Genomic DNA, 22,987 nt, shown 5'->3' with positions numbered 1-22,987 from the left:
CAGCATCTTTTTGCTAATAGTTGGTATGCCCAGTGGGACAGAAAGTGAGCTCCTTACAGCACAAGCCAATGCATGTCTACTCAGAAGAAAATCCCATTTTAGTGGAACTTACTCCCAGGTAAATGTGTATAGGATTACAGCCATAAACTGCCTTTTGTTTAGAAAAGAAAGAAAACTAGGAAAGTCAGGGGAAGCCAGAAATGACATTAGGAATGTCACACCCACCTGCCTGGATTAGGGCTGATAAAAGCCAGTCAGGTCTTTGATCTAAGGAAAAGAGTGTGTGTGTGTGTGTGTGTGTGTGTATGTGTACCAGGCGAAGGAGAAGAACAGTTTGAATTTGGCCAAAGAAAGCAGTCCTAAATGTTTGGACCTTTTTTGGCAGAACTCAAGTTTGGGGCCTGAAACATATTATCATTGATTTGAAAATGAAGGTGCTAGTACTGTCAGCCTGAACCCTCTTTTGTTTTGAGGCAGGCTAAGTGACACAGATCTAGTGATCTGTGTCACTTAGCCTGAAGTGGGAGGGGTTTTTTTTGACAGTTTTCTTCCTAATAGCAACCCTGTATTGTGGTTAAGTGACCACTGTCGCAAGACATGTTTGCGGTTCAGTATAAAGTGATGCTGCTTAAAAATGTTCATACGAGCCGGCTTCATCGGCTCCTTGGATTGTAGCTTTACTCACCAGAATTAATTTCTTTGCAGAGTTAGGTTCAAGCTATAAATTATTTAAATATTCTGTTACATATGCTGCATTGCTGTGCATATTTTCGTATAACAGAGCCATATATTGCTCTCCTATAGGCAGTATTAACACTGTTTAGTGATGTGGGTTTTCCAGAAGAATCTTAATTGGACATTTTCCCTACTCAAATTATGTTAATTTGCGTAGGGGAATTTTGTTATATGGTGGCAACCTCTGCAAATTACCCTGTACAAATTAGGTTCATTTTCATAGTGGGATTTGCATTGGAAAATTTTCGGGGAATGATCTAATTTAGCATGTTTATTTTACTTGTATTTAGTCACACAACAAAGCTTAAAAAAATTACCCCATGTTATTTATTTTGTCCCAATACACCACAAATATTTGACCAGAAATATTTGAGGGGGGAGAATTAAAGCACACTTAATGTGATACATCTTATGTCATGTTGATCTTTTTAATTGGCATACTTGTAAAAATGTAAAGGCAATAGCATGCACTTCCCTTTCATTGTTAAATTTAAGTGTGGGGAGGGAAAGAAAAGGTACTGAAAACTGTTGGCGCACTAATAAAGTTTAGTAGCCCAAAGATCTGTACATGATGTGCTAACAACCAGTCATCTACAACTCTGAAATTACCAAATACGTCTAATATTGTATTTTCAATTGGCATCCGTTCATTGTTGCTAATGTACTTACGAAATGGACATTTTTCCATGGAAGAATAAAGTTCTGGAAAGTTTTCCACAGAAGGTTTTCTACCCCACATGTCTGCTTCTGTTTACTTGAGTAACCTTACAATTAAAGCTGTGAGCCTTAAACCACTTGTTCTGTAGGCAAACTGTTCTACTGGTTTGGAGCCTGTAGCCTGTTTCTAGTATGTTCCTCTTTCATTTCTTTTTCAGAGACACGCTACTTAGGGTGCAATTTGATTGGATTCCAAGATGTTTCCCTTAAAGGATGCGGAGCTAGGAGCTTTCACTTTCTTTGCTTCGGCTCTTCCAAATGATGTTTGTGGGAGCAATGGCCTGCCTTTGACACCAAACTCCATAAAGATCCTGGGGCGCTTTCAGATTCTTAAGACAATTACACATCCCCGGCTTTGCCAATACGTGGACATTTCTCGTGGAAAACATGGTGAGTGTGTTCTTTCTTTCTCTCTCTCTCCCCCTACCCTTCCCCAAAGAACTGTAGGGTGTGCATGTAAGAGTGTTACAGTAATTATTTTGTACATGTGTTTCAGAGCATTATAGACTTCAAAGACTAGCATCCCCCCCTCCCTCTCGAAGGTGGCAGTTTGCTTTTCTCCAGACTGACTCCGTAGCAACATTTTTCAGTCTTTTCCCTATTGTTACACATAACAGATGCAGATGTAGGGTGCAGCTCGGTTTTCAGGCCTTTGTTATCCTGTAGTTCAAATCACACTGATAATTTTTAGGTATTTCCTTTTCTTTTTCACACTCTGCCTATCTCTCTTTGCTTCCCCCCCTCGCTTCCCATTACTTCTGCTTCTTTTTCTTTTTGCTTTGCTTTAAATCTACAGGCTTCTTTCAGTCCATTTGTTTCATAGGTTCCTGTAATTCATCAATCTGTCTTGCTTTTTCTTTAATTCCTTAAATCTCTCTTTTGATGTTTGAAGTTTAAAAGAAATGTGCTCCACAGAAGGCAGCGTCGACAATTCTCTTCCAGTCCTTACATTTTGGAAATTATCAGTGAGGCATATATCATGATGAAAATGAAGTATAAACTGTAATTCACACCTCTTGATATGTATCTTGTAGACCACTGAATGCTGCAATTCATTGAATGTCTTAAGTTTTGGGTACATCTTTTTCACTGATCATATGAATGTCTTAACTTTCTATAGTAAATTAAATACTGTTATTTACTATTTATATATATATTCTTTAGTAAAATATTTTCTCATCCTTTCCAAGTCATTGTGCCACATTAAAAGATGCAAGTAAAATGATTCTTTGTTTTAAAATGTCATCAACATGCACTGCTTCTACAGTGTAAACTAACAAACCAACCCAAACTCCTGTTTTCTGACTGTTAGGACAGGTTGAGGCTCCAACAGGATAGCTTGCTTGCTTTCCCTATTTTGATTGTGCAGCTTATCTGTTTGTATGGGAAAAAAAATATCTCTAAATATTGATAAGTACATCATACAATTGCATATATTATACAGTTTTGTTGTGGACAAGTGCAGGAGTGAAGACTTCTCTAAGACCCCAAATCCAGACATGATTAGTTGTGTTTAATCGATAAGACCATGTTATACTGACATCAGTAGGACCAAGTTAGTTATGACTAATTTTATGTCCCATTCACCTCAATGGCATTTAAGGGTGACAAAGGACCAAACTAAACGGGATGCTGTTAATGCAATTACCAGTTTTATGAATGGCTTTTAAAAGTATATTCCAGACTGGGACCCACGTTTGGGGTACATTTAATCTTTTGCCCTTGTTGCAGTCCCAATCCAGATTGGAGGTGCTGTGCCTGCTATTTGCCTGCTATTGGAGTGAGTGGGAGTTTTTTTCCCCAAGGCACATAGTATTCACTGGAGATACAATCTGGATCAGGACTGCAGTGTTAAAGCTCCCCCACCCTCCACACTAGGATTTCAATCCTGATCAGGCCTCATATGCCTGTAATTTACTTTTTTAAAGCCATTTACACAATTATTACTAATTGTGTGAATGGCATCTCATTTGCCTCAAACTTTCTTTGCATTTGAGTCAGTGAATGCAGGGTCACTTAAAAAAAACACTAAAGTCTAAGAATTATTTGTGGCTGAGGGAGGGAGGGAAGCAAAGAGGGACTTGTCATGTGTTGAGTCTACCTGCTTCATGTGGGAGCCAATGAGTTTTATGGGACAAAGCTAAAAAGCTTGCAGTTGGGAAGATAGTTCAGGTGGGGCCAAAACATGCCACTGATAATAAGGGGCACCAACATCGGGCAGGCTTGACCCTCCATCTCCCCTAAACCTTTTACTTTATTTGTTCTTTTTTACTTGTTTCCATCTGAGGTGATAGTGTCGTAATGGACTGCAACATGTGAATAAGTATATTACAGTCAGCCAGTGGAGGCTGGTGGCTCCGATGTCAGTCGGATGGTGAATCTGCTCCGGGTTTCAGTCAGAACTCTATAGGTGCTATCCAAGGGATAGCACCTTTAGAGTTCTGACTGAAACCCCCACTGACATCAGAGCCACGGGCCTCCACTGCAGTCAGCCCTTGGCCTATGAAGTGCGACCACCTACGAAGTGCACCATTTTAGAGTTACAGCAGTAAATATGCTAGCCAGTATATTGGTAAAAATTCTTATTTCGCTGTTGTAAGCAGACAACAGGTCCTCCTGTCCCTGGATAAACCCCATATCTCTCAAAGTCGAAAGATGCCTCTATTTTTCATCTTCATCTCTCATAAGCCAGCTCCCCCATTCAGGTGACATCCTTGAGTGTAGCTATTTAACCTTGCGTATAGGCAAAAGGGTTGACATACATTCCTGAGGGGAAAAATAAAGTGCTGCACTTGGATACTGTTGCAGTGAGTGAGAACCTGAGGAGGTCCTGCAAGGGTATGCACACAGAAATATACGAAGTCTTGAAATATATACAAGTTGCCTATCGTGATGACTAGCATATTGCTAGATGTGTACATCATAATCTGGATCTGCTCAGGTTTTCACTGGACTTTATTTTACTTGTTCCATTTACATTGTTGTTTGCCCCCATCTCCCGCCTCGGTTGTGATGTTGGGTATCGCATGTAGTCTGTCTCTTAGGAGCATTATGTTTTTATGTATCGGGTTAGATCAGAAGGCTACGTTTTCCTGTTTTCTATACACTGCTCAAAACTGATTCAAGATGATCGTGCTTCTTTGGTATCTTGGCATAGGCTGCTGAAAGGAAAAAATGACCATTACACCTGGGATCAGTTTTGTTACTTTAAAAGGAGTGTGTGTGTGTGTGTGTGTGTGTGCGCACGTGCGTGCGCGCACACACACACACACACACATATATGCGTATATAAAAAACATGGTGAGTTTTGTTAAACTAGCTTTAGCCGTATAACTAAACATTATGTCTGGCAAAAGTAGAATGCAGCAAATAGATTTCACATTGTAAATCTTTTTTTTTTACTTTTTTAAGGAGTCAGAGTTGTATGAAGAAAGGCAATACTCTTTCAACTGTACATAGATAACGTATTGTGAAGTAGCAGAAGGAAGAAAATGCTTTTGTTTTAAAATGAACAAATAAAAAGGAATTGCAGTAGTCATTGTGTTATGCTCATTTTTGTTATGAAATGAGTCACCAGCAAATATTGTGTTATGATATATTTGCACCAATGTTTCCAGTTATGGGAATATTTGGTAGCTGACCAATAAGATGAACAGACTAAGTGTTCTCGAAAGTGATCCAAATGGATCAGTTGTGGGAATGAATAGGCCAGGTGATGCTTCTGTCTGAGGGAGATAACCGAGCTAGAGAGGCCAAAATAGGATTCAGCCTGGCATCCTTTTTTTAAAAAAATCCATCACTGAATTACTATTCTTTTATGACCAGTATCACCTGATAATAAATAATATTGTTTTATTGTTTTAATTATTAAAACAGCTTAAATGTAGTTTTAATATTTTCTTATATTTTAAAATATTTCTTTTTTTAAGGCTACAATCCTGTGGTCCTTGGGAGGCTGACCCAGGGAGCATATGATTTAGTGTAGGGGCGGGTAACTTGTGGCCCTCAAGATATTTTAGCCTACTACTCCCATCAGCCCTAGCCAGCATAGCCAGTGGTGAAGGGATCATGGTAGTTGCAGGCCAAAACATCTGGAGGGCCACAAGTTGCCCACCCCTGATCTAGTGGAACTCACTCTCCACCCTACCTAGTGGGGTAGGGCCACAGGATCATTTGGAATTCCCTCTCTGACCACAGAAATGGAGGTCTGTGAGCAGAGAAGAAGACCTGCTCTCATAAGCCTTCTCTGTGCTGTGATGGGAAGATCTGCCATCAGAACTCCAGGGGAGAGTTAAAGAAGGAGAAGGCATTTTGGGGGTGGACTGGGGCATTCCCCGAACACACACCTGAAATGGCAGGAGAAACTATGCTAATCCCTGACGTGGTTTATTTCTCTCCCATTATTCCCAGTGGAAGAAAGAAGTTAAAAGGGGGGTGGGGAGAAAAGGCCAAAAACAAAGGGAAAATGCTATCACCATACATACCTTCTGCTCTGCCAGAATGAGGTTTGTGCCGTACATATTGTCCCTTCTCCACTGCCATTGGCTTGTTCTGGAAGCTAATCTTCTTTTTTGAGACAAAAATTTTAGACGTATGGTTTTTAAATGAATCAGTGGAAGTGGAGGGGAATGAGCTGGTTTGCACAATAAAATAAACCACCATGGCTTGTTTAAATTGGGGTGTGTGTGCCAGGCACCATTAGGAACAGGCCATGGGTTATCTGAGGGTTATTTCCCCCTCAAACAAGCCATGCTGCCTGGGTTTGGACAACACAACAAGCTGTGCCCAGGGAGTTAATTAAACTGGTGTCGCCCAGCATGCGTGGCCAATTTTAAACATGCTTAAATAAGCCATGATGGCTTGTTGTGATCGTGTGAACTGGGTCAGTGCCTTGTAATTTACTTCCTTTCATGGTAACGAGTAATCCCCAGTCTTACTGACTTAGTAAATAAAAGAAATGGACAAAGATACAGGGGCGGGGGGGGGGGGGAGAGATTTATCTGCATGCATTTATAGCTACCTAAATCACTTTGTGCATTGTAATATTATTCTATTCCTCTTGTTCCAAAAATGGTGCCTGTTTCGTTTTGGTGTAATTTCTTGCGTTCCTTCACTTACACAAATATAACTTCTAATTTTGAAGGAGTAGCTAATGCCAAATACAATACCAAATCATTTTAATACATATCCAAAAACATTTAGAATATGTTTACTATAGTGACTATAAAACTGACAAAAAATGGGAGCCTGTGTGTGTGTGTGTTTTAGATTGGCTTAACAGTTTCTCACAGTACCATGGATGTTGAAGTAACATGAAAGAAATTGGTCATAGGCTGAAACTACTTCAAGACTGTGTTGGTTGCAAATAATTGCCATCGTGTGTCTTAATTCAATTATATTCTGTGTAATATATGCTCACCATGATTTTATATTTTACTAAAATAAGTAGACATCCTCTGTATATTATGAGATACAGTGTGATAATAATATGGTTTTAATTTCAGCGGGATGTGAGAGTGAAAGTGTTTGGTGCCTGTGTCTATTGTGATTCTAAATCTGTCTCTGTATGTGTGTGTATTTTTCATCAGAGAGGCTGGTGGTGGTTGCTGAACACTGTGGAAGGAGCCTGGAAGATTTGCTTCGAGACAGGAAACCAGTGAGGTATGGTATCAAGAAAACATTGCAAGGAAACATGCTAACTGAAAGGTTTATCTACTTTAAGTGACAAAGTCCAGATGCACTTTTTCTTTTAAAATGTTAACTACCTTCACAGGTCTATACAGATTCAAAACTGACATCTTCCAGTACTACTTTATCCTTCTGGCAGACAGATAAACACATGCTTAGGATGAAGTATATATTTATTTCTGCACAAAAGTTTAAGGTTTTATGATGAAGGTACGGAAAGCTGCCAACTGTTTCTCCCAGTATATCTTGTTTGTCTTTTTAAGTTATGTTCAGATAAAGTTGTGTCTTTTTAAAAAACAATAAAGACCTCCCCCCACCTCATTGAGATTCCACTGCTTATGTGTTAGTAACACAGGATTTTAAGCATCTAAATGATGAATGGTGACTTTTGCTGCGAAAAAGAATGGATATATGTGTGTGTGTGTATTCACATGTGTGCGCGTGTGCATCTATATTGCAGTGTTGCTGTAGTTTTTGTATTAATGTGTTTAGGATAAAAATGTGAATACACCACAGAGATTAGGACATATTTTGCTTGCATCTACCAGAGGTACACGTTCTGGCCAGGGGAGGGGCTCAGCTGTACTGGTGCTCAGTGCAGAATATGGCACAGCCCTGCCTGTTTCCGGGTTTAGGCTGCAACTAGCTCAACACAGTCATGTTAACAGAATATCTCTGTTGATGTGAGCTACCTGCCCAAATGAACGCATGGATGTAGAATGGATCATGCCATTCAAACATTGATCCGAAGCTGTGAATAGAGCTCATGTGTGCTTGTGCATCATCTCTTAATGTGCAGACTCTATGCAGAGTCTGTACCCTGTCTAAGGTACAGATGGTGTGGACAGAGCCTATGTGTGTACACCTTGGATCTTTGGAAGGCAGGGCCAATGGAATAACCTCGCATTCTCCCCCCGCATTCACCCCTCAATCCATGTCTTTATAGCTTAGATATGTCACATGAATAGGACTAGTGTAGCCAGATTTTGGCACCAAATGGGGATTCTTTTCTGTCTGCAGCTGCCTGGGTCCCAGAGAATTTGTCAGTTCTCAGCACTAGTACAGCAGTATGTACGATTTCCTTTGAGCTTGTGCTGGGAGCATTGAACCAAATATCTGTTATTGCAGTGCAGTAACTCATAGGATCAGACTCATATAATCTCACATTCAATAAATATGAAACATGGCTGTTCCCATGGATGAGACAGATAATATAATTGCAACCCGTATCTCTTGAGCTTTAAAAATTCATCTCCAGCCTTGGCTTTCTCTTAGTGTTGTTAATCTTTTCACTTCACTAGTACTGAATTCAGCATCCTTCTTTCTCCTTTTATTTAGCTCTGTGTCTTGTCCTACTGTGAAGGCTCGAGGTGATGCAATGCATTTTGGGGTAGAAAAAACTTAAGTTGTATTTCTAAAATGTCCGTGATCGTTTTTAACACTGGGTCATCAAATGCCAGCTCCTACAGAATGGTATAATGTGCTTTTTAAATCTCCGTGGCAGCAGGGTACTTTAGGCCAAATAGCATATTGTTTTAAACATAAAGTTTGACCTTGTACGCTTTTAAAAAACAAGTGAACTTTAAATAGCAGCCATAAGGAGGCTAGGGTTAGAGTCAGGATCAGGACTGTGCAGGTGAAGTTTTTTTAAACCTTTCCTCCCAGGCTGCAGTTCCCAGCAAAAATCCCCCCATCCACCAAGCCAATGCTTAGTTTGGAAGGGATACTGCTTTAGGCACCCCTGATGCTCTTGATTAGCTAAAGAGCAAAACCTGAGCGTGCTCCTATTTGAAGAAACATTTGGACCTGGCACATGGATAGATGGCTCTCTTGATGAGAAAGTCCAGTGTGCAGAGTATACTGAATGAGCAGGTATATATCTGTTCACAGTGGACATTGGATCGTGATACCAGAATCTGATCACTTAACAGGCAGCATTTTTCTAGGCTATGATTAAGGATTTCTAAGCCCCTGTCACTGAAAACTCTTAAGTCCTACACTTCCTAATGTCATGTTAAACCTAGAATATATTAAGCTTGGACAAGTAGTGTTAATTTCCTCAAATATTTTATGCAATCTGATCCTTTCCCCTTGATGCACCTGTCCTCCAATGCAGAGGTTCTCAGAACTGTTTTACCCCATGGAGTATTTGAAAATTGCAAGGGATCAAATCAAAGTAAATACATATCTCATATTTTAATAACCTCTTAATAACTGTTATTTTGTTTGACAAATCAAGGCACATACACATCTCATGTTTTGATAACCATTGTCTTGCCTTTCTAATGCAATGGATGTGCCTGTTTTTTGTGAGCAAAGTTCTGTGAAGTTGGGTGTAACATTTGCCTGCTTCTGTATTTGGGCTGAAGGATGGCAAGTGATAAAAATCCTGTCTTGGACAGATATGTGCCCTTGTCAAAGTGGCCCCAATTTCTCCCATCAGAAAAAGAACATATGAAGAACGATGCTGGATCAGAATCAAGGGTCCACCTAGTCCAGCATTCTGTTCACACAGTGGCCAACCAGCTGCCCATGGAAAACCCACAAGCAGCACCCCCCCCTTCCCACCCACGTTTCCCAGCAACTGGTGTACATAGGCATTCTGGTGTACATAGGCCATCAGGACTAGTAGCTATCAACAGCCTTATCCTCTATGCATTTGTCCAATCTCCTTTTAAAGCTATCCAAATTGGTGGCCATCACTACCTCTTGTGGAAGTGAATTCCATAATAACTGGGTGCTGTGTGAAGAAGTACGTCCTTTCTCTGTCCTGAATCTCCCATCAATCAGATTCATGAGATGACACCATTGGGTTCTAGTGTTATGAGAGAGGGAGGAGAAAAATGTCTCCCTATCCACTTTCTCCACACCATGCATAATTTGTACACCTCTATCGTGTCCCCCCCCACTCCATTTGCCATTTTTCTGAGGTAAACAAAACCAGCTGCTGTGAACTGAAGCGCATGAAAGAAATGGAGCACGTGGGCAAATACAGATTTTCTCTGCAGTTCTGTGACCCTTTCTGTGGACCACATAAATGGAGCTTGTGGACTACCAGTGCACCATGGGACACGGTTTGAGACCTCTCCTCTAAATCTTTTGTTTGTGTCTGACCAATAAGCAGATGTTAGTCCCCTCCTTCGCCAAATTGACTTGGCCATTCTCTATCCTACTTCTCAATTCATGCTGAGCTTTATTCCCAGCCTTTCCTCTCAAGTATCCCTACCTTTTCTCCAGCCTAAGCAAATTTTGAAAGCTACATATTTAACTAGTCTAGATGCAGTTGGTAAATTAAAAATACTTAACTTCTTAAATCACTTAACCTCTTAACCTCTTCTAATCCTAACAACAATCCTGAAAGGCAGGTCAGTATGGTTATCCCTATATTGCAGGTGGGGGGCTGAAGTTGAGAGATAGTGGTTTTGTGGCAGAGGTGTGCTTTGAACTAAGGCCTTCCTGATTTGTAGCTCAATCTTTTAGCCACCAAGTTACGCCACCTGGCAAAGATGGTACTAGCCCCCCCCCAATATTTTTCAGATATAATGTATCTATATGATGTACAGATCTCACTTTTATATCATCAGAAAATTCTATTATTTCTCTAAAGAAGCCTTCCCCAACCTGGTGTCCTCAAGATGTGTTGTACAGCTCTCATCTCCAGCCAGTGTAGCTGGCTGGGGATAATGGGAGTTGTAGCTCAACACATCTAGAGGGCACCAGGTAGATGAAGGCTGATCTAAAGGCATAGCTCCAGTATCCAAAGTGGGTTTTATCTCAGCAGTTTGCCTTTATATAATATATATTAATTATTACTCAGTATTAGTTTCAGCATTATTTGAATTTTCAGTCCTTTAATTCTCTCCTTGCTCGGAAAAGAGGGAATTAAAGATTGAAATCATTTTTTTCCCCAAGGATGATAAGAAAAATGCCTGGCCAAAGGCATTTTATATGGAAGCATAATTTCCAACTTTTAAAAAATTAGTGATGATTGAGGCCACATTGGAGACTGGGGAGAGTTTTTTTTATATGCCATCCTCAGACCAGCATATGCAGCACAGTTTCAGCTTCATAGGTATTCAAAGAGAAGCTGCCTCACCGCAAAGGGACTTCCAGAGAGTCTAACTAAAATACTTCCCATTGCTTTTCAGTTAATTAAAATGGACATCTTTTGGTTTCTTTCATAAGACCTTTCAATAGCCATAAATAATTTAAGACGGAGCAATTCCCAGTTACGCTATTCAATCCATCTTTGTCAATTAGTTTTGTAGGGAACCATTTGGGTCTCCCCTTCTCCTTACATACTTTGATATTGGTCTTATACCCCAAAGTTGATGTGCATGCTATTGTAATTAATTTCACAAATTCTTATGGAATGGGAGAAGTTGTCCTTATGGTTTATAGATTAATTCTTCTTACACTTGCCAGGAAGTAAGTCCTTCGCACCTGTACCACAAGCTGATGTCAAGTCAGCGGGAAATCTTCTATTAGGCTGTTGCTGAAATTGAAGCTATACCATAGTGGACGGTCCATCTTTCCATGCATATTGCAAAACAGCAGGCTGTCCAGCTGTCTGATAGTTGTTTGCAGTTAATCTTATGAAGTCATGCATCATTATATGCATTACATATGAGCTAACGTTTACATAGGTGTTTCTGCGCAGTTCTGTTTTAAGTCTACTAAAAGATCCTTCTTTTCTTTTTTAAAAGAGGTCATATTCCCCTTCTAATAGGGTACCATTAGAAGAGCTTATTAAAATTTTAAACTTCAGCATTTGATATCTGACATTCTTGCAGTCTTAAATATATTCAGCTGTATTGTTCTCACTGAATTGTTCTGGTTTATTGTAACTCATCAGAAAGCTAAACATTCCACCGAAACATTACCGCACACTTTTCTGTTATGATCTCTGTGTATTCCCAGATGAATCCAGTTTGGATAATGGAAAACCCTTTGTTAACTATAACGGTCTTTAAAGCCTCTTGAGAGGGTATTATTACCTCTATCATCCTTTTTAAAAAATCGTATTCAAATAATGGGTAACAGTATAGGTACAGTATAGAAAGTTAAATTTAGCAAACTCTGGTAGTCTACCACTTTCAACCCCATCAGTATTTGGAACAAATATAACAATTTCTTAATAAGTCTTGGGATCTGTAACATTTGGTGTGGAACAAAGGACTTGAACAATTAGACTATGGCTGCGATCCTATTCCCACTAACCTGGGAATAAGTCGTGTTGTACTCAGTGGAACTTACTTCATGTATAGGATTGCACTGACATGTATAGGATTGCACTGAAAGATTACAGTCCTGTGCTTGCTTACTTGAGAGTTAAGTCCCACTTAACATTTTGGAACTTGCTTCTGAGTAAACAAGCATGGGATTGCAGTGTCCATCTTTGATAGTTTGGTTTCAACTGTGTCTGAATCACAGCTGATGGAACTGAACGTGATCATTGGTAGCAAAGCTGAAATTGCATTTTGCAAAAAATTGAAATTTGACAAGTTTTGCAGCCTGGAGTTTGATTGCTAAATTTTACTTCAGAATTTGTCATTTGAATGTTAGAATAACAAAGGCTATTAACATTATCTGTTCAAAGTACAAGCAAATATATCTATTTGATTGCTCATTCTAATTAGAAGGTAGTATTCAAATAAAATTAATAGAAATTATTAAGCTCTACCTTGTCTCATGCAGAGTATTCCTGTTTTTATGAAGTCAGAAGTATGTCTGACGGTATTCAATGAGGCTGATATTCCAGAGTCAGTATAGGATTGTAGCCTTAGAGTAGAAACCCAGGCATGTTTTGACAGTAAAAAGTCCTACAATTCCCAGCATTCCCTAGCCAGCAAGGCTGGCTGGAGGGACGCTGGGAGTTGAGAGATTTTTTCTCTTTAATCATGCATAGGAGTGTGTCCTTAGTTGTTTCTGAACTTCGTTAACTGCCTGCCTTTTGACCGCAGCTGTTTTATCCAGAGGTGCTAGCTTTTAGACCTGCTTGTAAGGAAATGTTTTCCTGTAAGCATTTAAAAGAACATGCTCTATTTTATTCTTTCTTCCATATTATAATTTAAAATGCCCTTCAAAAAGATGGAAGCCTTTTGCAATCTTATAATAAAAAATCTAGCAAATGCAATATGCAGACATTTAGATAACTCTTGGCACCTGCATTATGCATTCTGGATGGCTCTGAATTTGTGAGCGGAGTGGTCGTAGTATGTCTTCAATAAAATATAGTTGTCATATGCTTCAGAGGTTATGGTTCTGAAAAATTACCAGTGAACCATCAGAGAGATACAGAGGTATAATATATTATACATAGAGCCTTTGATCGGAAGCAGACTATGTCTGCAGCTGTTTACTAGCTTGGTGGAAAACAGGATCTGACTCGGATGAGTAGGTTTCATTTGCTCTTATTAAACTATTGTCTACTCTCTGGATTAGATGTGTTTGTTCCGTCCTCTGCTAAATGCATTACGCTTGTATTCCATTGCAAAAATGAAACAAGAGATAGAATTATGTGAAAAAGGTTCTCCCAAGGGGTAAAGATGTAGCACGCTCATACGTGTGTGTGTATATTAATGAGGAATGCTTTCTAGCAGCTGAATGCTCATATGATTCAAATTCAGAAGCATCAATTGATATGGCTTCACTGATTGTATGTGTGGTGCTTTCCTTTGGAACACGCAACACTTAAGGAATCTTCACACGTGAAATAAATACTCGGAGGCTGGATTTGGAGATCAAATCCATGAAAAGTGAACCACATTTTTAAATTAAAAGCAAGGCAGGTAGAAAATATTTATTTTTTTAAAAATCAGATGAGTAGCTATTTCTAATATACCTTTGTTTAAAAGACTGGATATGTTTTGTGGTAAAAAAAAAAAAGAAAGAGAGAGAGAGAGAGAAGAAGATTTTGTTCTGAAATAATTGAAAGAAGAAGAAAAATAACCCCAAGGACGGATGTTGTAGCTTGAAATGCAGTCTTTCAAAAGTGACTTTCTTCAACACCTTTTTGGCACTAATTCTTGTTTTCATTCTTACTAATGGAACCTTTTGATTGACTGATTACATTTAAATTGTCAAAGCTTTCTAGGCAGTTCTCAAAATAAAATGTAAAACTATACAATATAAAAACATAATAAAGCATAATGTAAAAACCTAAAAAGTTTTAAAACAAGATAAAACCAAAGTAAAAAAAATCAGCAGTGCAAAGTCTAGAACACACCAACACAGTTTTAAAAACAAAAGAACTAAACAGTCTGGGAAAATGAAAAAAAAGTTTCCATCTGGCACCAAAAAGACCCCAATGTAGGTACCAGGTGAGTCTCTGTAGAGAGGGCATTCCACAACTGGGGCGGGGGTGGGGGCTATCACTGAAAAGGCACTCTCCTTAGTAGCCACCTGCCTCACATCACTTGACAGGGATACCTGGAGGAGGACCTCTGAGGATGATCGTAGAGTCTGGGAGAAAATAATCCTTCACATAACCTGGACCCAAGCCATTTATAGCTTTGAAGGTTAATACCAGCACTTTGAGTCGGGCCCAGAAATGGACTGACGGCCAGTGCAGATCGTGAAGCAGTGGCATAATATAGGCTAGTTATGGCCAGTTCCATGTAGTTTATCAGAGTCAAAGTGCCGAAGCCATGGATGTGGGGATGTGTGATCAAAGTCTGAGCAAATAAGCTAAAGAACAAGGCTACATTCAATAATGGAAAAGTATAATAGCTTACCTGCATGCATAATCGGAGAACACTAAACCAGTTTTTAAAAACTGTTTTCTAACAAAGTATGACAAAACATACATTTTAAGTGATTACATGCCCAGAGTTCTTCTTTTTAATCCTTTTCCAGAAATTTATTTCCAAAACAACATTTATTGTAGTGAAGTCATGATGCAAGGAAATCCATTAGTCGTCTCTTGTTTATCCAGGATCCAATACTGCTTTTCTTAATTAGTTTGATTTTTAGTAAATATAAAGTTGGAACTGAAGCTGGATTGCAAAATGGCTTAAAACTAAAGCAGAAGGTATCCTTGTATCAATAAACTTTACCACATGCTCTGAGCCATCAGAAATGGGGTTTGAATCACAATGGCTGGGTTTGGAGGTAATGTGAAATCACAGTTTAATTAGCTAAACCAAGGTTTGTTTTAATGTCTGAACCTATGCCTGTCCACAAACCATGGTTTGTGAAACTTGTTCAGGGCAGACAATTCAGGATCCGAAACCACAGTTTGAAGCTGGTTTGCAAAACCAGATTTTGTGTGAACTGTGGTTTGCTCTTATGTCTAAACAAGTGAGATCTCCAACACACATAGGACTACCTTTGAAAACAGTCTGAAAACTTCAGCTTGTTCAAAATAGGGCAGCAAGATTGTTAACAGGGACTGGCCTATTTTATCATATTACGCCAGTGCTTTATGATCAGCACTGGCTGATCAGCAGTTCAGGACCCAATTGAAAATGCTTGTATTAACCTATGGCTTGGGGCCAAAAAATGGCTTGGGGCCAGGTTAGCTGAAGGATTTTATTTATTTATTTCATATCTATACCGCACAATAGCCAAAGCTCTCTGGGCGGTTCACAAAAATTAAAACCAAAGAGCACACAATAAAACAATACAAAATATATAAAACATTAAAACCACAGTAAACAATACAACCAGAATAAAACCTAGCAGCAGTGCAGGGATTTAAAATACAGATTAAAAACAGCAAAGCTAAAAGTCTAAAGAGCTAAAATGCTGAAATGCCTGGGAAAATAAAAAGGTCTTCACCTGGCACCAGAAAGAATACAATGTAGGTGTCAGGTGAACCTCACTAGGGAGCTCATTCCACAGCTGGGGTGCCACAGCAGAAAAGGCCCTCCTCCTAGTAGCCACCCATCTCACTTCCTTTGGCAGGGGCTCACGGAGAAGGGCCTCTGAAGATGATCTTAAGGTCCAGGCAGGCACATAAGGGTGGAGGCGATCCCTCAGATAACCTGGCCCCAAGCCATTAAGGGCTTTGAATCATAGAATCATAGAATAGTAGGGTTGGAAGGGGCCTACAAGGCCATCGAGTCCAACCCCCTGCTCAGTGCAATTATGCAAGTCAGAGCATCCCTGACAAATGGCAGTCCAGCCTCATTTTGAAGGCCTCCAGTGTGGGAGAGCCCACCACCTCCCCAGGTAATCGGTTCCATTGTCGTATTGCTCTTACAGTCAGGAAGTTTTTCCTGATGTTCAGCCGGAATCTGGCTTCCTGTAACTTGAGCCCGTTATTCTGTGTCCTGCACTCTGGGATGATCGAGAAGAGATCCTGGCCTTCTTCTCTGTGACAACCTTTCAAGTTCTTGAAGAGTGCTACCATATCTCCCCTCAGTCTTCTCTTCTCAAGGCTAAACATGCCCAGTTCTTTCAGTCTCTTTTCATAGGGCTTTGTTTCCAGTCCCCTGATCATCTTTGTTGCCCTCCTCTGAACCCTCTCCAGTTTGTCTGCATCCTTCTTCAAGTGTGGTGCCCAGAACTGGACACAGTACTCCAGATGAGGCCTAACCAGTGCTGAGTAGAGGGGAACTAGTACTTCCCGGGATTTGGAAGCGATGCTTCTATGAATGCAGCCCAAAATAGCATTTGCCTTTTTTGCAGCCACATCACATTGTTGGCTCATATTCAGTTTGTGATCGACAACAATGCCAAGATCCTTCTCGCTTGTAGTGTTGTTGAGCCACGTATCCCCCATCTTGTAACTGTGCATTTCGTTTCTTTTTCCTAGGTGCAGAACTTGGCATTTGTCCCTATTAAATGTCATTCTGTTGTTTTCTGCCCAGCGCTCCAGTCTATCCAGATCACTTTGAATTTTGTTTCTGTCTTCCAAATTATTAGCTATCTCTCCCAATTTTGTGTCATCTGCAAATTTGATCAGCATTCCCTGCACCTCCTCCTCCAAATCATTAATAAAAATGTTGAAGAGCACTGGGCCCAGGACTGAGCCCTGCGGTACCCCACTCGTTACCTCTCCCCAGTTTGAGAAGGTCCCATTGATAAGCACTCTTTGAGTCCGATTCTGTAGCCAACTGTGGATCCACCGGATCGTTGTTTCATCTAGCCCACTTTGAGCTAGTTTGCTCATCAGGATATCATGGGGCACTTTGTCGAAAGCTTTGCTGAAGTCGAGGTATATGATGTCTGCAGCATTCCCACGGTCTACAAGGGAGGTGACTTGATCAAAAAATGAGATCAGATTTGTCTGGCAGGACTTGTTTTTGACAAATCCATGTTGGCTTCGAGTAATCACGGCATTGTTGTCAAGGTGCTTCCAGATGGATTGCTTTATGATCTGCTCCAGAATTTTCCCAGGGATTGATGTCAGACTGACTGGTCTGTAGTTCTCAGGTTCCTCCTTTTTACCCTTTTTGAAGATAGGGACAACGTTAGCCCTCCTCCAGTCATCTGGCACTTCCCCTGTCCTCCATGATTTCTCAAAGAGAATAGGCAGCGGTTCTGAGAGTTCTTCTGCCAGTTCCTTTATGACTCTAGGATGTAGTTCATCTGGCCCTGGAGATTTGAACTCATTCAAAGTAATGAGGTGTTCCTTGACCATATGCCTGTCGATCTCAAGCTGCAATCCTGCCCCTTCAGCCTGTACTTCACCTTTGCCAGGGGGGTCATAGACCCTCTTTTGGGAGAAGAAGACTGAGCCAAAGTAGGAATTGAGCACCTCTGCCTTTTCTTTGTCATCTGTTATCGTTTTGCCATCCTTATTTAATAGCTGAACCACCATTTCTTTCCTCTGCCTTTTACTATGCACGTAGCTGAAGAAAGCCTTTTTGTTGTTTTTAACATCCCTTGCTAACCTCAGCTCATTCTCAGCTTTAGCGTTCCTGACGCCACCCCTGCAATTCTGTGCTATCTGCCTGTACTCTTCCTTTGTTACTTGGCCTTCTTTCCACTTCCTATATGTGTCATTTTTTGTTTTCAGGTCATCCCTAAGCTTTTTGTGAAGCCACATTGGCTTCTTCTGTTGTCTTCCACCTTTTCTTCTTGTTGGAATTGCTTGTGATTGTGCCTTGAGAATTTCCTTTTTTAAAAGCTCCCACCCATCTTGGACTCCTTTTCTCGCTAGCGTCGCTTGCCATGGGACCTTACTGACCATTGTTCTGAGTTTATGAAAATCAGCTTTCCTAAAATCCAGGGTACGCGTTTGACTACACTCGGCTTTTGCTTCCCTTAGAACCAAGAACTCAAGTACAACATGGTCGCTTTCCCCCAGAGTTCCTGTAACTGCTACTTTATCCACTATGTCATCTCTGTTGGTTAGGATCAAGTCAAGGATAGCCGATCCTCTAGTTCCTTCCTCTACTTTCTGTAGGAGGAAGTTATCCGCCACACAAGTCAGGAATTTCCTGGAGGGGCCATGTTTTGCAGAATTTGTCTCCCAACAAATATCGGGGAAATTGAAGTCCCCCATTACTACTATATCATGCTTCCTTAAAACATTGGTTATTTGCTTTTCAAAAGTTTCATCCTTGTCTTCTCCTTGATTGGGTGGCCGGTAGTAGACTCCGACCACCAGGTTCCTTTTATTCTTTGCTCCATTTATTTCAACCCAGATGCTCTCGATGGGGCTACCAAGCTTCTCCTCCTGTATTTCTGTGCAGAGATATGTATTTTTCACATACAGTGCAACCCCACCTCCCTTTCTGTTCCTCCTGTTCTTTTTGAACAAGTTATATCCTTCAATTGCTGTATTCCAGTCATGAGAGTCATCCCACCAAGTCTCAGTTATACCTATCAGGTCATAATTTCCCTCTTGTATTAAGAGTTCAAGTTCTTTCTGTTTGTTTCCCATACTCTGGGCATTAGTATATAGACATCGAAGACCATGTGCTTCATAGTCCGGCTTTCTTCCTACATGTGTCTGAAGACTATTATTGGGCGCTATCAGAGCTGTTCTCTCCATTACAGTGCATGCGCCTATGTCCATTGTAACCCCCAACATTACATCTCCCTTCCCCGTAGGATTCAGTTTAAAGCCCTCCTGATGAAGTTCTTCATGCTGTGGCCAAACACAGTCTTCCCAGCCTTTGTGAGGTGCAACCCATCCCTAGCCAACAGCCCATCTTCCAGGAAGTATAGCCCGTGGTCCCAGAATCCAAATCTCTCTCGTTGGCACCACCTTCGTAGCCAGTCATTCACCTGGAGTATTTTTCGTTCCCTTTCTATCCCTCTTCTAACTACTGGAAGGATGGATGAGAAAACTATCTGGGCCCCAAAGTTCTTGAGTTTCCTTCCCAAAGCTTCAAAGTCTGACGTGATCCCTTCGTAGCTCCGCTTGGCGGTATCATTTGTTCCCACATGGATGAGAAGAAGGGGATACCTGTCAGTGGGCTTTATGAGCGCAGGCAACCTTTCAGTCACGTCTCTAATCTGTCCTCCCGGGAGACAACATACCTGGCGAGTCCATGGGTCTTCGCGACATACTTGGGTCTCGATCCCACGCAGCAAGGAGTCTCCCACTACTACCACTCTTCTTCTTCTTGTAGGCCTGGGTTTCATCACCTCTGTTTGACTGACCTTTAGCCTCTTGCTCACTCTCATGCAGGTTGCCCTGTGATTCTTCCTCTGCAGGCTGTCCTCTAGTCTCATCCGCAAGTACCTGGAATCGGTTCCACAGCTCCACTGCTTCCACTGGTGCAGAGTGGCGTCTAGTTCTTCTTCTCCTAACTGTAACCCTTTTCCAAGGAGTATCCTCTATTCCATTTTTCTTCACCTCAGCATTTCCCTCTTCTGCCTCATCTTGCTGTTGCTCTTCAAGCTTCTGGTCTGCCCTTTGCTGCTGTAGTTCCCCCATTCTGTCTAAGAACTCTTCGTGTTCTCTTATTCCCCGGAGGGTCGACAGTCGCCGCTCCAGTCCACTTACTTTTTCCTCCAGCAGCATGATCAACTTGCACTTGTTGCAGGTGTAGGCCATGTTGTTCTCAGGCAAGAAAACAAACATTGCACACACCTTGCAGGTCACCACCACTGGAGAGTCTTGTCCTTCCATAGCCTCTTTTCCCTTTTTGTGTCTAGCTTTGTGATTGTTCTAGACTAGCCTGTGCCTGCTCCTCTACTCAGTAGAGGTTAAAAGCAGAGTCCCACTGGTGTGAAAGTGTGTGTTATAAGACAAATAAATGGAAAAAAGTTAGTTAAAATAAAAAATAAAAATAATTTAAAAAAATGTTAGGGGCCTCCCCCTTGACCTCCCCTGCCGAACTCCCCTGGCCAACTCCTGTTTGCTCCCCCTGCTCGCTCGCTCTGCTCGCTCGCTCTCTGGGAGCTTGCCTGTTTCTGTAGTCCCTGGACCAGCTGGAGCAGCTTGCTCTGCTCTGCTCTGCTCAGCTGGGAGGCAGGAAACAGACTGAATGTTAATACCAGCACATTGAATCGGGCCCAGAAATGGACTGGCAGCCAGTGCAACTGGAAAAATACTGGTGTAATATGAGCTTGTTAACCAGTCCCTGTTAACAATCTTGCTGCCTATTTTGGACCAGCTGAAGTTTCCGGACCATTTTCAAAGGCAGCCCCACATGTAACGCATTGCAGTAATCCAGATGAGATCATCTCCTGCCCTATATACCTGCCTGGACCCTAAGCTGGCCTGGTGCCTACTCTGTGCTCTTTTCAGAGCCAGGTGAAGATCTTTTCATTTTCCCAGTTTTTTAGTCCTTCAATTTTAAAAACTGTGTTAATGCATTTTTAAATATTTGCACTGCTGCTAGCTTTGGGGGTGGGGGGTTACTTGGGTTTTAAACTTACTAGGCTATTGTATTGTTATGGTTGTAAATTTTGTTTTATGAACTGCCCTGAGATCTTCAGATTATATCATCATCATCATTTCTATACCTCCCCATAGCTGAAGATCTCTGGGCGATTTACAAAAGTGGTATAGAAATGTAGTAAATACAAAATAAAAACCCAAAATAATATGTTGCAGTGTGGAGTTCATATGTTCGGTGTTCCAGCTAGCCATGCCTTCTTTGAGGATGCTTCATTTCACCTCCTATGCTGACAGACACTTAGCGTTCTGTAGCCACTGAGGATGCTCAGTCCTCGTGAAGCTCTTTTTGGGTCTCCCCCTCAGTTTTTTTTTTCTTCTGCAAAACTTCAGGTTTCCCCAAACCTGCTGATTATTCTCTCTTGTATATGGTGATCCATTTTGGCTGCATAAGGAACTATACTTGGGATAATGAATTTGCTATTACCATACATGAGGAGGCAGATTTCAAACTATTTAGAAGCCACAGTTAGAGCTATTGTTCTGCCTCAAGAGGCTGCCACAGCATGGGGCTGGATGCTGAGCAGATGGTAAACAAAAACAGAGAAGCAGCTCTCAACCATGGTTGGGCTGTGGTACATTTGGAAGCTCAAACCACAGCATGGGTTCTTAACTACAGTTAACGCAAACCACGATTTCGCATTCTGTCTGAATCCAGCTGAAACAGCCTTTGTCATAATGGATATGTTAATTTCTTCATAATGGAGAGCAAATGCAGTAATTTACAGCATGTTTAACATTGATCCTTGTGATTTTTGCGCACATCAGTTCCATTCAGGCGTTATCATAAGCGGGGAAACTCACCATGTGAGCAGGAACGGGGCTGCGCCAAGTAGCCCTGCCTCCTGACATCGTGTCACAAGGTAGCTATATAGGCATCAGCTATTGAGCGGTATAGAAATGAAATGAATGAACGAATGAATGAGTGAGTAAATAAATAAATAAATAAATAAATAAATAAATAGGCATCCATGCATATGGTGTGACTGCCTGTAGCACAGAGGCTGTTGTGCATACAGCCATAGGTAAAAAGGGTTCTGCACAATTCAGAACCCTGCACAATCAGGGTGCATATGTGTGCATCTCTTAGATTTGTGGTGTGCTAAGAGAGCTAGTTACGTACTCTCTCTAGTTTCAGGTGAGCTGCTAGGTCCTTTTTTATTTTGTCGAGCTTGTAGTGTGATTTGAAGTTCTGTGTCTGGCTTTATGCTAAATTATTTTATCCTGCTCTTGGGTTTTATTGTGTTGTTACCATGCCAATTAAACAGTCTGATGCTGATTTTAGTCCTTCACTGTTTTTACTGTGTGTTCTGTATTTTATGAGCTTTTGTTTGTATGCCCCTTTGAATTCATTGTATAAAGAAAAGCAAGGTATAAATGCTTAAATAATTATAATAATGCACCTACAGGCTGCCTGTTAAACTGGATTTGTGTTACATGCTTTCCTTAGAACTATTTAGTCTTGCAACATACAATCAACTCTTGGATGGAATTCATCTGTATTTATCCACATTTTTATTGGGGCGGGGGGTTGTCTCCTTACAGTAAGGAATGCCACATTGCGCACACTTTCTTCCTTCCATACTTACACGCAAGCAGGCCTGCACATAATATTCTGTTAGGCACGAAATGCCCTTTCCCCTTCTCCATCAGCACTAGCTTGGCTGAAAGCTGATCAGAGCAACTCTGCAGCTGAGCATTTGATATGTGTGTATGTGTGCCGGGAAGGGGGAGGAAGCTCTCTATTTGCCATATGGCTTTTATCTCTCCCAGGTAACAGGGAAGAAGCCACTTCCATCGCAGCTTTTGACTTCTGAAATTGTCTGATCACAATCAAAGGGCTGCTCTCTAGCTGCATGGGCACAGCCCACAAGGAACTACAGGTAGATCTCCATCTATTTCTTTGGAATCCCCAACCTCCCCAAAAATAAATTTCTAGGCTTTTGACTGATGGGGCCTGTGGAGAAAAGGGCTTTAGATGGACCAAAAGAATGGGAGGGCTGCCGACTAACTGGATAATTATGATTTTGCAAAACAGCCAGC

The 22,987-nt window shown here is 41.1% G+C and overlaps 1 protein-coding gene across 8 annotated transcripts in view; it reads left to right on the top strand.

Moving 5' to 3' along the window:
* The window catches only part of TBCK (TBC1 domain containing kinase), a 126,834-nt gene that overhangs the window by 7,267 nt on the left and 96,580 nt on the right, over positions 1-22,987 (top strand). For 7 of the 8 annotated variants that reach the window (XM_084855793.1, XM_084855787.1, XM_084855794.1 and 4 more), the window contains 2 exons: positions 1,611-1,842; positions 7,041-7,113. In XM_084855793.1, coding sequence (XP_084711919.1) covers positions 1,650-1,842; positions 7,041-7,113 — 266 coding nt within the window. In that variant the 5' untranslated portion in view covers positions 1,611-1,649. Of the gene's footprint in view, positions 1-3; positions 119-1,610; positions 1,843-7,040; positions 7,114-22,987 lie in introns of all 8 variants that reach the window. The other variant, XM_084855790.1, reaches the window with a different exon arrangement.

Source organism: Heloderma suspectum, chromosome 5 (assembly GCF_057233095.1).
Source record: "Heloderma suspectum isolate Gila_16-S chromosome 5, 16-S_ref, whole genome shotgun sequence".
NCBI classification, from domain to species: Eukaryota; Metazoa; Chordata; class Lepidosauria; order Squamata; family Helodermatidae; genus Heloderma; species Heloderma suspectum.
The sequence above is the reverse complement of the archived record's forward strand: the minus strand, read 5'-3'. Positions and strand labels throughout refer to the sequence as shown.